General features: G+C 42.7%; 1 protein-coding gene across 3 annotated transcripts in view; it reads left to right on the top strand.

Annotated features, from left to right (window-relative positions):
• The window catches only part of atp10d (ATPase phospholipid transporting 10D), a 37226-nt gene extending 21452 nt beyond the window's left edge, over nt 1-15774 (top strand). For 2 of the 3 annotated variants that reach the window (XM_034575462.1, XM_034575464.1), the window contains 15 exons: nt 997-1249; nt 2830-3035; nt 4857-5039; nt 5978-6647; nt 6782-6888; nt 8022-8148; nt 9369-9553; nt 10025-10325; nt 11540-11616; nt 11897-12022; nt 12119-12310; nt 12818-12898; nt 13072-13176; nt 13284-13471; nt 13595-15774. In XM_034575462.1, coding sequence (XP_034431353.1) covers nt 997-1249; nt 2830-3035; nt 4857-5039; nt 5978-6647; nt 6782-6888; nt 8022-8148; nt 9369-9553; nt 10025-10325; nt 11540-11616; nt 11897-12022; nt 12119-12310; nt 12818-12898; nt 13072-13176; nt 13284-13471; nt 13595-13790 — 2997 coding nt within the window. In that variant the 3' untranslated portion in view covers nt 13791-15774. The remainder of the gene's footprint in view (nt 1-996; nt 1250-2829; nt 3036-4856; nt 5040-5977; nt 6648-6781; nt 6889-8021; nt 8149-9368; nt 9554-10024; nt 10326-11539; nt 11617-11896; nt 12023-12118; nt 12311-12817; nt 12899-13071; nt 13177-13283; nt 13472-13594) is intronic. The other variant, XM_034575463.1, reaches the window with a different exon arrangement.
• Nucleotides 15775-15916: the final 142 nt, after the last annotated feature.

Here is a 15916-nt window from a genome sequence, read left to right on the forward strand (position 1 = left end):
TAAAGATTTATTACACCTTTTCTATTTCAGGATATTTGAAAACGAATCAACGGATCTTCTGTAGAATTTAGGTCCATGTATTTATTAAAATATGGAAGGTTTCAAAGTTTATGACGGAATATAAATTCAACGAATCAGTCAAATTGGTAATTTTCATGAAACTGGCAGCAACAGCGGTCAAATAACCAAAACTTACAGAGGCAAAACATAAAGAAACAATAACATTTCGTCAACGCAACCTTTACTTAGCTTTTACTCTCAAACATCCCATGTCACTAACCTGTCTGATTTCATAGATATTAAGGGTCAACACCTTGACTTGAAGTATTAAAATACTCTTCTACCTTATGACGATGATTCCTGTGGTTTTGTTACTTCTACAGAGATCTACAGTTTGGTTCACAGATGAATGAGGATGGAGGTTCATCAGGCACCAAAACACAGTAGAGCAGTTTATAAAAACATCAAGTTTGCAGTGACAGTCATTTTTATCTTCTGTCTCAGTACTTCAACCGAACTAGAAGAGCACTCAGACAGCACATACTACCAAGCTGATTGGCCACTTTATCTCAAAATTTCAGCCATAATATCAGTCCCCTAAACATTCCTGACTTTTTTTCATCAAGATCCATAAATTGTTTTCTTAGAAATCTGCGAAAATGTTCAAAAATGTCCTGTCTTGCTAGACTAAAGAAAGTGAAACAAAAAACCTGGATCCGCACCAAAGTTGAATGGATTCTCCTTTGGGTTATGTCCCACCCCTCCACTAAATATCATGGATATTTTCTGGATCCCTCAAAAAACACACACAGTGAAAGATATCAGCAATATTGATGGTCCAGTATCTTCTTTGATCTCTGGGTTACATACAAAAACATTTGTTGTATTCATGTACACGTGTGCTTCCAAGGAACCTCTGTCAATCATTGGCCAGTTTACAGTTTACAGTACTTGTCATGTCACTGAATGCATCCTGCATCCTTTTTGGTCCAACAGGTGCTGATTCCCATTTCTCTGTACGTGTCCATCGAGATTGTGAAACTGGGTCAGATCTACTTCATCCATAACGACGTAGACCTGTACAACGAGCAGCTGGACTGCAGGATCCAGTGCCGGGCCCTCAACATCACTGAGGACCTGGGTCAGATCCAGTACCTGTTCTCCGATAAGACAGGAACTCTGACAGAAAACAAGATGGTGTTCTGCCGCTGCAGTATCTATGGGGTCGAATATCCTCATGTGGAAAATGGTAAGAGCCACAATGCTTCCACTTTCATTAAGTCTGTTAGAGACATAGTGTATTGTATATGGGTTAAGGTTAGGGCAATTCAAAAGCGACACAGGCAGTGGCCGATCCTTTTCAAAATATCAATATTGGCTAAAATAAACCCAATCCAAAGCTGATCCTTTCTGAACGGTGTATTGGCCACCTCAGCATACCACTGCAGATCTGCTCTCCTTTACTACCAGCTCCACGGAGTATCCTCTCACTGAATGTAAGGGACATGAGATTGTTTTAATCAGGGTTGTCACGATACTAGTAAACACAGCGATACTCGATACCACTTTTGATGCCACAATGAAAAGAAAAAGGGTACCGGACACACTGATAAGATAGTTGTTTTCTTCTTTAGTTAACAACATGCATAACACACAGTGCTGTTACAGAAAAAACATACCAACACTATTTATATCATTCTTAAATGTTTTCTTGATATTAGTACTTTTACTGACTCCCTCCTCCCAACCTGTGTATGTGATGCAGCATAGTGTTTTTTTGCAGGAAGTGAAGTGAGTCTGTCAGTGTGTGAGAGAAGAAGTAGCAGCATGTTGGTGCAGTCACAGGAAAGTTCATTCCATCAGGGATAATTCATCTTACTTTAATGTTTGATGAGATACACACATAATAACTGTTAGGCTGTGACCTTATCATGTTCACCATCACAGAAGAGAAATACAAGTCCCTGTTACTATTCCCATGTAACGTTACTATGGCGTTCACCTTCATTCTTCACAGCAGCACAGGCCACTTACCATGGATAAGTGTTTCCATGGTAACCCTGAGACTAGACTGAGCTGGTGTTAGTCGTGCCTTGGGGTAAAAAGGGCATGTTAATGATAGGAAGTGTTAATGATATCTGCTAAAGTTACAGTTGTTTGCCCAGGGAAACTTTCTGAGTCACATCACAGCAACAGAAGCTACTTGGCTTTAATTAATGACACTAATTAAGTTACATTAGTGTAGAATTACCTCTCTAAAGGTTCAGGGTGCTGGTCCTTCAAATGTTCAGCCAAATGTGTGGCGTTTTCTCCTCTGGTCGACACTGATTTGTATCACCTTTACAAATGAGCTTGTTGGAGTGTTCCTCCTTTCCTTGAGAATCTGCCTCATCTGTGAAATATTACCAAACAGCACTGAGTACCTGTTCAGGACACGCCATGGTGCTCATGGGTAGTTTACTACAGCACAGCAGCAGGTCGCTCACCGGCTGCTGACCTGCTGCTGCCTGCTTGTGCTTCAGCCTCCAGTCACGTGATAGGTTGGCTTCTTGGTTAATGAAGTGACAGCCACAGGAACTAACACTGTGTTGCATTAGTACAATGGTTAAATATAATATGAATCACATGAATAATTTATGAATTACACTCACTGAATCACTGAAAGTAACCTAGTGGTATTCTCCAGACCGCATTCTTCTGTACTGTTTATGTTGGAAGTGTTAAGTGTTTCTGACGCTCTGTGTGTGCGTGTGTGTGTGTGCGTGTGTGTGTGCATATGTGTGCGAATGTGTGCGTGTGCGTGCGTGTGTGTGTGTGTGTGTGTGTCAGCTCGAAGACTGGAGGTGTACGAGGCGGAGAAGAACGAGGCAGCGGGTAACTCTGTGACTCTGAGGTCGGGCTGCAGTGCTAAATCTCTGAGCTGTCGCTCCCGCAGCTCTGTGTCTCTGCATACACTCACTGCTGAGTCAGAGGAGGAGGACGAACAACTGTCCAATCAGATCCAGGCCAGAACCAGTGCCTTCTGCAGCCGCATGGTCAGACACACATCCTTCCATCAGTCTGTCCTTCTGTCCATCCCTCTCTCTCTGTATTTGGTCACACATTCTTCGTCCTTCAGGCTCTGAACTATTGATTATTGATATTGCAATAAATCTGAGCTTTGATTTGAGTTGGCTTATGTCAGTAAAGAACCTTAGAGAGAACAAGAATGGCACTCAGAGTGTGCATATGTCCACCAAGGCCCAACAGTCCCCTTATGAAAAACACCTAAATTCACTAGAGTTCACCAAGATCATTTGTCAGAGAATCATTTCATGACTATTCCAAAATTGAATGGCTTCTTTCTCGACCCATATCAAATCCTTCCACCAGGTTTTGTGGTAATCTGCCCAGTAGTTTTTGTGTAAACCGGCTAATAGAGAAACAAACAGACGCAGAAAATAGTGTATTTGAGGTCCAGCCCCTTTAACACAGTCCCTTTGTAACTCAATGTGTGTAGTTTCACACATGGCTCAGAGTTGAGTGAGAAGTTGTGATGCAGTTGTGACTGTTGTGGCTCACAACAAAACTCAACCTCTGTCAAAATGATAGAAATGGTGAACGTGTGGAGAAAAACTCATAAACCAAAGCCTGCAGATGCATCACCCATCTGTCAAACAAGGTTGTGTTGTGACTGGGACTGCCTGTGGAGCTGTTATTGCTGGTGGAAGTAACAGGATGAATGAAGACAGATTTTGAATGTTAGTTATCACACTATAAATGGTAAATGGTTTTGTATTTATATAGAGCTTTTCTAGTCTTGATGACCACTCAAAGCTCTTTACAGTACAGTTTTACATTCACACACACATTCATACAGTGCATCTATTAGCAGCACTTTTTTGTTCTATGAGGGGCAATTCGGGGTTCAGCATCTTGCCCAAGGACACTTCGGCATGCAGATGGGGAAGACTGGGGATCGAACTGCCGACCTTCAGGTTGGAGGAGGACGACCGCTCTACCCCTCAGCCACAGCCGCCCTATAGGCCTCTAATGGGGAGGGGGATATTATGAGATTGGATACTGAGGCAGACACATACTGTGTGGCTTTATCTTCCAAACAGTGTAAAGCAGAACATGTCAGTTCAATGTCCAGCACCCATGTGTTCAGTGTCTGTTGTCTGTAGATTCAAAGACTTCAGTCCTTGGCTGCAGAGAATCTTACATTTAGTTAGACTTAACATATCTGTCCAGTTGCATTTGAAGCCCTACACTTTGGCCATTGTGTGTTTATAAGGCTAAATCTCTCAAATTAAAGCTGACACTTGACACTTTTATGTAACATCCATCATTTTATTTGAACTGAATGTGCTGAAGCTCAGAGTCTGAAGAACAAAATGCTTCCAACCTGAACTCTACATCCACATCTGAAGCTGATGTTGCTTCAGGCTGATTTACAAATTAATAATAACCAGTGATTACCTGGAATGGTAATATTAGTACTACCAATTGTCTCGTGCTTATCTTTAATATAAAAAACAAGTTAAAGTCACCTACAAATAAACAAGACAAAAACTACATGACACTTTGTATACACGGTGTATAAACATTTCATTAATATATATATATATTGAACCTTCGTTATTTTGTTGATGGAAATTATTAAAATGATATTGCGCTAATTACCGATATTGTCTTGTAGCCCAGCTCTATTTGGAGGTACAGTACTGAATCACTGGAGCATCTAACACTTGCAACACATGTTTCAATCCGATTTTTCACTTACCCCCAAACTAAGGTCATATTACCATATTTAGTGAGCATTTAGTCTAGCAATGAAAGATAATCCCTCGCTGCTCCCGTCCGTGTCTGTTCAGGCGAAGGAGGTGGTGCCAGACCCGGAGCTGGTGAGGAAGTTGAACTGGTTTTGCTCCCCCCTGAAAGAGGCCTCCTCTGGGACCCCCTCCAGCCTGGAAGTCGCCTACATCACTGACTTCTTCCTGGCACTGACCATCTGCAACAGTGTGGTGGTCTCCTCTCCCAGTCAGCCTCGACATGTGGTGAGCACGTGATCCCAGAGTTTTATATTTTCACATTGTAGAACAAATCAGCTCCTTTATTTGTTTACACTGTTTGGATTGGTTTGCTCTTCATCCCTGTTAAGTCCCGGAAATCTTCACAAGTAGCTCATGTGTAATGTGATGAAAACTAATGTCACTTTATTGAGGTTTTAAACTTTCTGGATCAATGTGACGTGGTGTCAGTTACCTGATCATCAGGAAATTTACTGCTGATCAGGAGCTCATCGTCTATTTTACCTCTTTTTAATTTATTCATTCATTCTGGCAAAGAAAAATAAAAAAACTTGTTTCTCATCACAAACCAATGATTAAAAACACATAGCCTGGAAAAGTAATCCTACCATTAAAAGCTGTTCCTGTTACAGCCTTAAAGGTTCAGTGTGTAATATTTAGTGACATCTAGTGGCATGTTGCAGCTGACACCCCTCACCTCAACCTCTCTTTCCTAACATGAAAGAGAACCTGTGGGAGCCTTCAGTTGGCATAGAAACTCAAAAGGTGTTAAGTTTGTCCAGTTTGGGCTATTGTAGAAAACATGGTGGCCTCCATAGAGAGGACCCACTCCAGATGTAAATATAAAGTATTTAAATATAAAGGGCCCATTCTAGGTTAAAGAAAACTAGAATTCCTACAAATTAGATGAAACACACTATTATTTGAAGTTCAATTTCTGCCAATAGACCCCTGTCACCTAAATCTTACACACTGGACCTTTAATGTTGTTGTTGATTTTGCATACATGCAGTATCTATAAATGTCAGTTAAGCTCAGGATTACAAAAACATTATTTTTAAGGTCTCGACATTAAAATGCAAAGGGCCTTGAGATAATCTATGTTAGGATTTAGCGCTATACAAATAAAGTTGAATTGAAAATGTTTTTGATTTGATTTGTTTTTTTTTTCCTCTTCCCTTTAGGTGCCTGAAGCACGAACACCTCTCAAGTCTCTGGAGGAAATCAAGCTGATGTTCCAGCGCTTCAGCTTCTCTCCATTTTCTGCACTGTCCACGTTCTCCCCTCCCCAGATCAGAGGCAGCCCTCGCAACTTCACCAGCAGGCTGTTCACCAGGGGGAAGACCGGCTCCTTCTCCCCAAACGCCAACAACGCTACAGACGGCTCCGAACCAGGGAGAGAGGGCAACATGGAAACCCCCAAACTGAGGTGTAAACTGGACTTTTCTGCACCAGGGGAGGGAGGAAATGCTGCACAGGTGGAGGACGATATCAAGAAAGATGATATCAAGGATGCAAAGACAAACCCTGACGGGCCCAGACAGGAAGTGGAAGTGGACTCTGACCGTGACGTTGATGATGAGCTGCTGTATGAGGCAGAGAGTCCCGACGAGGCGGCTCTGGTCCACGCAGCGCGGGCGTACCGCTGCACCCTGAGGGGACGCTCTCCCGAAAGCCTGCTGGTGGATCTGCCAGGAATCGGCTCACTGGCTGTGCAGCTGCTTCACATCCTGCCCTTCGACTCCAACAGGAAGAGGATGTCGGTGGTGGTCCGCCACCCACTCGCAGGACAAGTGGTAGTTTACACCAAGGGAGCCGACTCTGTTATCATGGACCTGGCCGAGACTTCTAAAGGTAATTCACCCAAGGAATAGACAATCTGCAGGCCTGAATGAAGACTGTTGTCTACTGACTGATGACAAATAACAATAATAATATTAATATTGATAATGATATTTTGTCTGTGTCACTGTCACTAATATGTTCAGGAGCAGAGCAAGCTCAGGAGATCTACAGTCACATCAAAGATCAAACCCAGAAACATTTAGACAGCTATGCCAGAGAGGGCCTCCGCACACTCTGCATCGCTAAAAAGGTAACTCACATTAATTCATGTTATTGTTCAGGGAAGGTAAAAGAGTATCCATTTTTACATAATTATTTTATATATTATTTACCATGATGACGTTCTGTGGCATTACTCGTACTAAAATTCTGTGAATTAAAAAAACTAAATCAAATCAAATATGAATCCAATGTTCCATCAGTGCAGTAGGTTTAGTTGAGTGTGTGTGCTGTGCACTGTGGTATGTGTCTGTCAATAATTCAATAATTAACATGTAGCAAAGTGTTGTTTTCTGCAACTACATGGTGCATTATTACAGTGAGTGGGTTTGGATTTAACACTGAAACTCTCAGACTACACAACTAATTCCAGTCAAAGTGTCAATGAAATGTTTACTTCGTTAGAAATCCTTTGTCTGGATTGTATAGAAGATCTAAAACAGCAATAAGATGAAGTAAAATACACATTATTTGTCTTTTTATGTATGAATTCAAAGTCATATTAAGGGAAACGTGTTACAAGGACAGTAATTTAACCTCTTGTCCCTTTCGCGAAGGAAACAGACTATCAATGCCAAGATAAACACAATCAATCACAGCTTATTTATATTTAAATATATTTCATTGTATTTCATTTCTTTGCTGTTTTTTTTTTATCCTTTAGAGGGAAGCACTTTGTAGCTTTCTCAAGAAAAATGCTACACGAATAAAGATTATTATCATTATATTATCCTGTGGCTCTGGTGGTAGAGAGGATCGTACACTGACCAGAGGGTCGTTAGTTTGATCCCCTGCTCCTCCCTTCTGCATTCTCTGACGGTTGTCGACAGAGTATGAATGGTGTGTGATAGAGAAAGTGCTGTGTGAATGTGGCTTGTACTGTAAAGCGCTTTGAGTGGTTGATAAGACTGGAAAAGTGCCACACAAATTCAGTCCATTTACCATTATTATTTTTTTAGTTTCATTTGTGATTATGTGCAGTTTATTGTGATGGATTATAGGAGGCTGTACAAACAGACGTGTGTGATCTGTTCCCACTCAAATACTCCCTTTCAGAATGAACTCATACACTCTTAATGTCTGCCAAGTGATGAATCCATCTGTGTGACCTCACCATTGTAAGAAGATGTGTTGCTGAGTGACTGTGCTCTGTGTCTGGAGCAGGTTCTGGAGGAAGAGGAGTATGAGGTGTGGCTGAAGAGACATCTGCTGGCAGAAAGCAGCATAGAGAACAGAGAGGAGCTGCTGCTGGAGTCAGCTCAGAGACTGGAGACCAACCTCACCCTGCTGGGTAGGAGAGCCACTCACTGCAGTCACTGACACACGGACCACTAAACCAGACATAGCTGGAAGTGGTGGTACCCTTACACCACATGGAAACTATGCTCGGTCCTCCTGGAAAGTGTTAAAATGAAAAACTATGTGTCATATGTACCTGCAGGCCTTTGGTTTGCCATAGATTAAAACAAATAGGCTGTGAAAAGAGCTGATTTCTTGCTTATTCTACAAAAATCTTTGAATTATTGGTATGTATTAGAATCAGTCATTCAGCCTATTTAAACAGAGAGAAGATCCGAAGTCAGTAAGAAAAGAATTCCCAAGCATGTTTAACGTAAAGGCTACAAGACAAGGTACAGCAGTTTTTTGTGCCCGTGACCAAAGTTGTTGACATTACTTCAGCTGGGACCCCTTTTTTCAAAGTTTATTGGATTTCAGTGATTGCAGTTTGTTATATTTGGTGGCATGGCTCTGTTCTGGGCCTCCCTGCCCTTCCACATGTACAGTATATGTGGAAAGCCTACGGTAGGATGAGCACATCTCTCTACCCTTCCATGAGCCTTCATGGAAAGGGAGGGAGCAGCAGCTAAAAAACCCGGCACAGAACAGAGCAGACATCAATGACAACACGTGACACTGATTCAGTATGAAAAGGAGGTGCTGCTCTGTGGAAACAGCTGAAAGTGACGGTTGACAGAAAGGACCGATCAAACCTGAGAAAACAGGAGCAGTTTGCTGAGAAGCGAAGTCTCAGTAACAGCTACAAAAAAGCTCTGTTGCAGTGATTCTCTCAAGGGAGTGCATGAAAATATCAGGTTAATATATATTTAACCCTGCCATTTGTACTTAAAATAATATTTCATCGACAATCAAAAGCCATAGGTGTAAGCATAGATGGGTCCCACCTTCTGGGCAAGTCTGCTTGAGGCACCTCTGACATCTATATGCTATATTATGCTATATATATATCGTATTGTTCCTGAGTATGAGGACAATAAAGACATTGAACTTTGTATCTTCTATTAAAAATAGAAAGGATAATTATAAAACAATTTGTTGTAATGCCCTTGTGCCGACCAGAGCCAGTGGCCCATGGAAATATGTTTTCAGATTAATCCCCCCCCTCTTTTGCTTCATTCTTTTAAACATCTCAAGAATGCCCTGAGGGTAGGATACCAACATTTTTTCAGCGCTGTCAGCATATTAGAACTTTGTCTCTGTATTTGTTGTCAGGTACCACAGGGATTGTCGACCGACTGCAGGAGGACGTCCCAGAGACCATTGAAGCTCTTCAGCGGGCTGGGATCAAAGTCTGGGTCCTCACTGGAGACAAACAGGAGACGGCCATTAACATCGCCTACTCCTGCAAACTCCTCCGGCCCAATGACCAACTGCTGACAGCCAACTGTGGAAGCAAGGTCAGTGGGGCACACATTCACCAAGGGGGTTGTGTTTTAACCCCTGGTGGTTTGTTTGTAAGCAAGATCAAACAAAAACAACACAACAGATTTCCACCAAACTTAGTGGAAGGGTGCAGTATAGCTCAAGGAAGATCCCATTCCATTTTGATGCGGATCCAGATCAGTGATAGGGTTTCAGGAATTTTGTATGGCAAGACTTTCAACTGTTGGAAGAGACTCTTAAAGAAGGGATAGTGGTAAACTTCTTCATGAATCCATGTGCATCACTAACTAGATGACATGATGTTGCATTGTGGTGCATGATGGTGCATTTACAAATATTTACACATATACATGTACAGCTTATCATACCAGTTGCATGATTACACATTTACATGTTCATCTGCCTGTATCAATACCCACAAAAAACTATACATTATTATTTAGTGGTGATTCATATATATATATCATTAATTTCCTTCCCACCAGGATGCTTGTGCAGCTTTTCTCAAGGAGCTCAGACTAGAGGTGCAGCGTGGACAGGACGGTGTGACCGAAGTCCCTGCAGCAGGGGCTCATGGGGAGTCCTCCTCTGGCAGCGTGTCCAGCTTCATCCTGGTTATAGACGGCCAGACGCTGGACTGGGCGCTTCAGGAGGAGCTGAAGAGTGACTTCTTAGAGCTGAGCCGCAGGTGCAAGGCGGTCATCTGCTGCAGGTCCACTCCGCTGCAGAAGAGCGAGGTGGTCCGGCTGATCCGCGACGAGCTTGGCGTCATGACTCTGGCAGTGGGTGAGGATTTGTGCTTGAACTGCTTGAGAGTTCTCCATTTTCTGCTTCTGAATGAAAAACAGACAAAGAATTGTGTATGTTGTCACCATGTGTGTGTATTTCTCTTCATCCACTATCACCTGACATTTAATTTAAGTCTGAGTTGCATCACATAACAGCAGTGGTCATTGTTAGACCTGTTAGTAACAAAACCAAAATTTAAATCAAATACTGACATTAGGGTTGGGAAATATGGATAAAATCTTCTGCCATGGTACATATGGTTTCATATCATGATATCAAGGTACAGTATATTTAGTGATAGTATACGAAATATTGCAACACTACTATACTTTCATTAAATTACATAGCATTTTGTCCATGATATTATGATATCTTCCTATCATGAGACGAGAAGATAGTTTAGAGTTGACTAATCTCTTTAAACAGATTCTGTTTGTGAATATTCAGAATCTGTAGCTGAGGGACCGGAAGTCTCTGATTTCCCCCTCTGGTTTGACCAATCAGGTTCATAAACAGTCCATTTGAAGAGGAAGAGAGGCTGAACTCATCGACTGAAAGAAATAATTCATTTTGTTTAATGTGCATACAGCTGTTAATATAGTCCAAAATGTTGTGTGGACCAAAAGCACCCACAAAAAGTATCACTGTCTGTGTTGATAAACATTCCAGAGTCTGACTGTAAACAGTGAATGGCAAATGGAAGATGGGGTCTTGGCCCACATATCTGTTGTCTACATCGCGAGCCCCAAAGTAATGGCCTTTGCCCTCAGAGGCTAATTTGTTCAGACGATAGCCTCCAGACAGCTTTACCTGACGAGCAGAATTCTTAAAGTGATCTAAAATGAGTAAATGAGCACAGGGGTACATTTTCTGGTGCATGAGATCAAGCAGTGACTAAAACTTTTATTCTGGGACCATGAATATAAATATTCCATATAAACTCCCTGGCCAGTGTTTGTTTACACAGATCGAAGTGTTGAACATGCTGAAAAACTGATTTTTCTTTTTGAAAGTATATTTATTGGTTTTCAAAGGTTGAAACAGCATGAGAGAAGTATATACCACATGAACAGATGATACTGATGCCAGCTGAGGAAAGCATCATCAAACTGCATTTACACAGAATACTGCAGCTTCAGACAGCTCATAGAAATACTTCAAGTGCATCACAACACATGGAGAATGATAAACGGTTTATTTTGGTCATCCAGGTGATGGAGCCAATGACGTGAGCATGATTCAGATGGCTGATGTGGGCATTGGGATATCAGGTCAAGAGGGAATGCAGGTAATGATCTCCACATTCATCCTGACACAACACCAACCACAACAACACAGGTCTTTGTGAATATCCCTGAGGTAGAATGTATTATTGTATGTCATATCCAGATGCCACAGATGAGACTGTCACAGAGTAAGGACTTTAATTATTCCTTATACCTACATGCTACACTTGTCTTACCTCGTAGCCAGTACCAGCTACCAAGCAGCTAACAGTCGATAGCCCTTCCATCTTCTCAGCACCTGTTGTGTATCAACCATGTCCTCCATTGTGTGTCGCTCCCCAGGCTGTGATGTCCAGTGACTTTGCCATCTCCAGGTTCAAACACCTCAGCAAGCTGCTGCTGGTTCACGGTCACTGGTGTTACTCTCGTCTTGCAAACATGATCCTCTACTTCTTCTACAAGAATGTGGTGAGGGAAGTCTTCAAGCTCTTTTAAAAACGTGTGTTTGATTAAAGTATGTGATGTAAGGCTCATCCTAATTACTGTCTCCCTCTCTGTCTGCAGATGTATGTTAATCTGCTGTTCTGGTATCAGTTCTTCTGTGGGTTCTCCGGGAGCGTCATGACCAACTCCTGGGTACTGATCTTATTCAACCTGATCTTCACCTCCGTTCCTCCCCTCATCTATGGCGTTCTGGACAAAGACATGCCTGCAGAAACTCTGACGGGGGTTCCTGAGCTCTATCGGACCTCCAAGGTGACCGCACATAAACGCACAAGACACCCAACACAAAGCAGACAGTTCCAAACCCACAGTCCAAGCTGTTGTTGTTCAGTACCAACAGCTTGGAATATCATCAGGTAAAGCAGTGAGAATGTGAGTTTATCAGGCAGCCATTTCAACAGGGCCGAGTATAATATAGTGACACAAAACCTATTACAACATACTGATGTACAATTGTAGTGTAAAGCGCTTTGAGTGGTCATCAAGACTAGAAAAGCGCTTTATAAATACAAACCATTTATTAAACCATTTAATGTCATGGTCAATAGATCAAATAAAAAAACAGAACGACACTTTGGTTAAGATCCTTTAATTATTTTGTCCAAAATTTAAATGGTAGCAAAAAGCAGTCGTGAAAGGACATGAGACAACTTGTGTTTTAATCTCACATGTGGGCGAGGAAAGAAACCTGGACCTCACGGAGGAGAGCGTGTGACGGTACTTCAGAAAGACTAATGGATGACTCATGTTTCTCTGCAGGTTTACGTTCCCCACATGTTCTGGGTCACAGTCCTGGATGCCTTTTACCAAAGCCTTGTGTGCTTCTTCATACCTTACTTTGTAAGTTTACTGTATCAGCACATTCACCGCAGTCAAATAGTTCCTTTATTTGTGTTTTTGGTTCCATTGCTTGGTGATTGATGGTGCACTGTGTCTCAAGTGACCCTGGTTTAAACAATGGAACACCTTACAGCTGGTCACACAGAAGTGACCTGTGCTCCTGTTTGTCTCAGGCACTGACGGGATCAGACGTGGGGATTCTGTCCTTTGGCTCTCCGATCAACGCCTCCGCTCTCTTCATCATCCTGCTGCACCAAGTCCTCGAGAGTCACACTCTGGTCCGACCCTCTGCTGCACTAAATGCTGTTTCAGATCGCTGCTTTTCCAACTGTCCGGAGCGCGTGGCGTGCAGAAAGGTGATGCGCTGTGTTGTGTTGTTTTGCAGACTTGGATTCACGGTCTGGTGCTGCTGCTCAGTGGAGGCTCCTACTTTGGCTTTGTGCTGCTCTTCAGTGTGTCCTGTGTGACCTGCAGCCCCCCCACTAATCCTCTGGGGGTGGAAACACTCCAGATGTCCCAGCCTCTCTTCTACATCATATGTGCAGTCACTACTTTGACAGCTCTGTTACCCAGGTACACAGTAATACATACACACACAACACATAACCATACGCACACATATTAACACAAACAGGCTGGGTCCCATTTCACTGCGGCCTACTTTGAACTTTGCATTTTGTGTGTTCACCTCTGCAGGATGTTGTTTCGAGCCCTGTACAGCACCATACACCGCACCGCTGCCCTGAAATCCTCTCATGTGGAAAAGGTGGAGTCAGAGAACTACCGCAAGAGAATGCAGCGATGGAACCTGAGCCACCACAGAGTCAACCGGCTGCCGGTGTGCGCCGACAACCCCGGCCTGGAGCCCAGCACAGCCTCAGTGGTGTCCTGACCTCTACACACACACACACACACACACACACAGACACACACAGACAGACAGACAGACAGACAGACAGAGAGCTGTTTGATTTGACCAGGGAAAGAAAGAGCTGAATTTTTTTTAGAAAAGACTTGATTTTCACATGCTGGATTCGTGTGCACGTCACAGGAAGAAGACGATTCTTCGGTGCAATAAAAGGCTTTTCACGTGCTCACGTTCTGCTGCACTGCTTCACTCTGCTGAAAAGACTGATGGGACATGTCAGCAGCCAGAGGGACTTATTAGCCTTAACCATCAAGAGACCAACCTCCACTGGCCTTTGCGCTGCAGTTACCATAGTGAGCCACCAGGCTGAACGTGACAGGAAGTCCGCCGGACCACCTGCAACTGAATGTGGCCAAATCTTTTATTTATTTCTGACTTTCAGCCACAACGTGTGGCCTTCCACTGTGGATGGAGTTACTAAGTTACCATGGAGATTGTTGATGCTTGAACAGAGACAGTGGGTAGTATCAACTATATAAATTCATTTAGAGAGAGCCCATAGTGGAGCCAGGATCGCTGTGTGTGAGCCAATCTGCCAGGTTCTCACTTCATGGATCATTGAACAGTGATCATGAGCTCACACTGCCCCCGTGACAAACACACACACACACACACACACACACACACACACACACACACACACACACACACACACACACACACACACACACACACTGACATGTTTACAGTAGCTGGAATGTGTTTACTGTTCTTTGAGCTGAAGGAGCTTCAGAGATGGGAAACTGATTTTCTCTCTGCAGTTGCGACTGATTCTGGACCAGTCTGTTTATTTATTTTCTGATCTTGTGTTGCTGTTATCAACGTCCTCCATCCAGAACCCCACTGACTCATCATCTATACATGAAAGACACGACAACACTTATCATAGAACAAAGACAGAAGCTGAGCTCTCTTCATATTTATATTATTTTCACCCCTGATCAAACCAAATGAAATTAAAAGTTTGGAGGATTCATCTGAAACTGATGTTACTGTTTGACAAGGTAGCAACAAATATCCAGAGCTGGATTACTGAAGGACCCTGTCAGTGACGCTGTGCTCCTTCACAAGTGCAACTCATGTTTACTTGACTGTTTTCAGAAGCACAGTTTTACATGAATGGATGTATTGTTGATGTCTTTATTTCAGTTAAGTATGAAAATCTAATTTTAAAAAAGAAATTTGGTGTTGATCATTAAGAAGAAAAAGTTACAAGCTCAGATTGATCTGAAAAACGTTCACCTCATTGTACTTTGGGTAGAAATGACTCCAGACCTGATGTTCCCTCGGATCGGCTCCACTGCTCAAACAAATCTGAGCCAACGGATTTTTGTATCCTACCTCTGTCTGTGTTTCCATTTTCTCGATGGCTGCTTATCCCGTTGACTTCAAACATGGCGGGTGTGTTTCTGAGGACCAGAGGAAAGTCATGAAGGATGTTGAACGCTGAGTCCAGACTGAACATGCACAACCACTGGTGCTGCACATGATGACAAGGTGTGCTCCAATCAACACCTGTACCTGGGCACTGCTGTCAATACCACCTCTCTTAATAACAGACTATTTATTGACATGTGACAATGGTTTACTGTGGATTTGGAACTGGATGCCATTATAACTACTGGTTGTGTCAGGTGTGTGAACACATCATGTGATGGAAAACCTGAGCCCAGTCAGGAAGTTTAAAGTGAAGTGACCCTGCTGCCTCTATGCCCATGAACCAGGTGATCAAATGGGGATTTTCTCTCAGCCTTAACTTTGATCCAGTACCTTGAACAAAAGCCTTGACCACGACTCACTGTGTACTGATTGTTTTTTATGTAATATAGAAACCAGCAAGAATTGTTTGTGCAGACGTGTGTTTAAGACATGGCAATGATAATACTGTTAATAATGATGATGATAATAAAAGAGATTGTTGTTCAGACCTTGACCTTGTTTGTGAGTTGTATTGTAATGTCTGTGATGAAGTGTTTTGTAATATGATAACCAGCCTGAGCCGGCACTTCCACACAAAACCCCACACTTCTCCATTAAATGCCCAGATCAAGTCCAGCAGAAATACAGGAAAACACCCAGTGTCTCTGTAT

Source organism: Hippoglossus hippoglossus, chromosome 22 (assembly GCF_009819705.1).
Source record: "Hippoglossus hippoglossus isolate fHipHip1 chromosome 22, fHipHip1.pri, whole genome shotgun sequence".
Taxonomy (NCBI): Eukaryota; Metazoa; Chordata; class Actinopteri; order Pleuronectiformes; family Pleuronectidae; genus Hippoglossus; species Hippoglossus hippoglossus.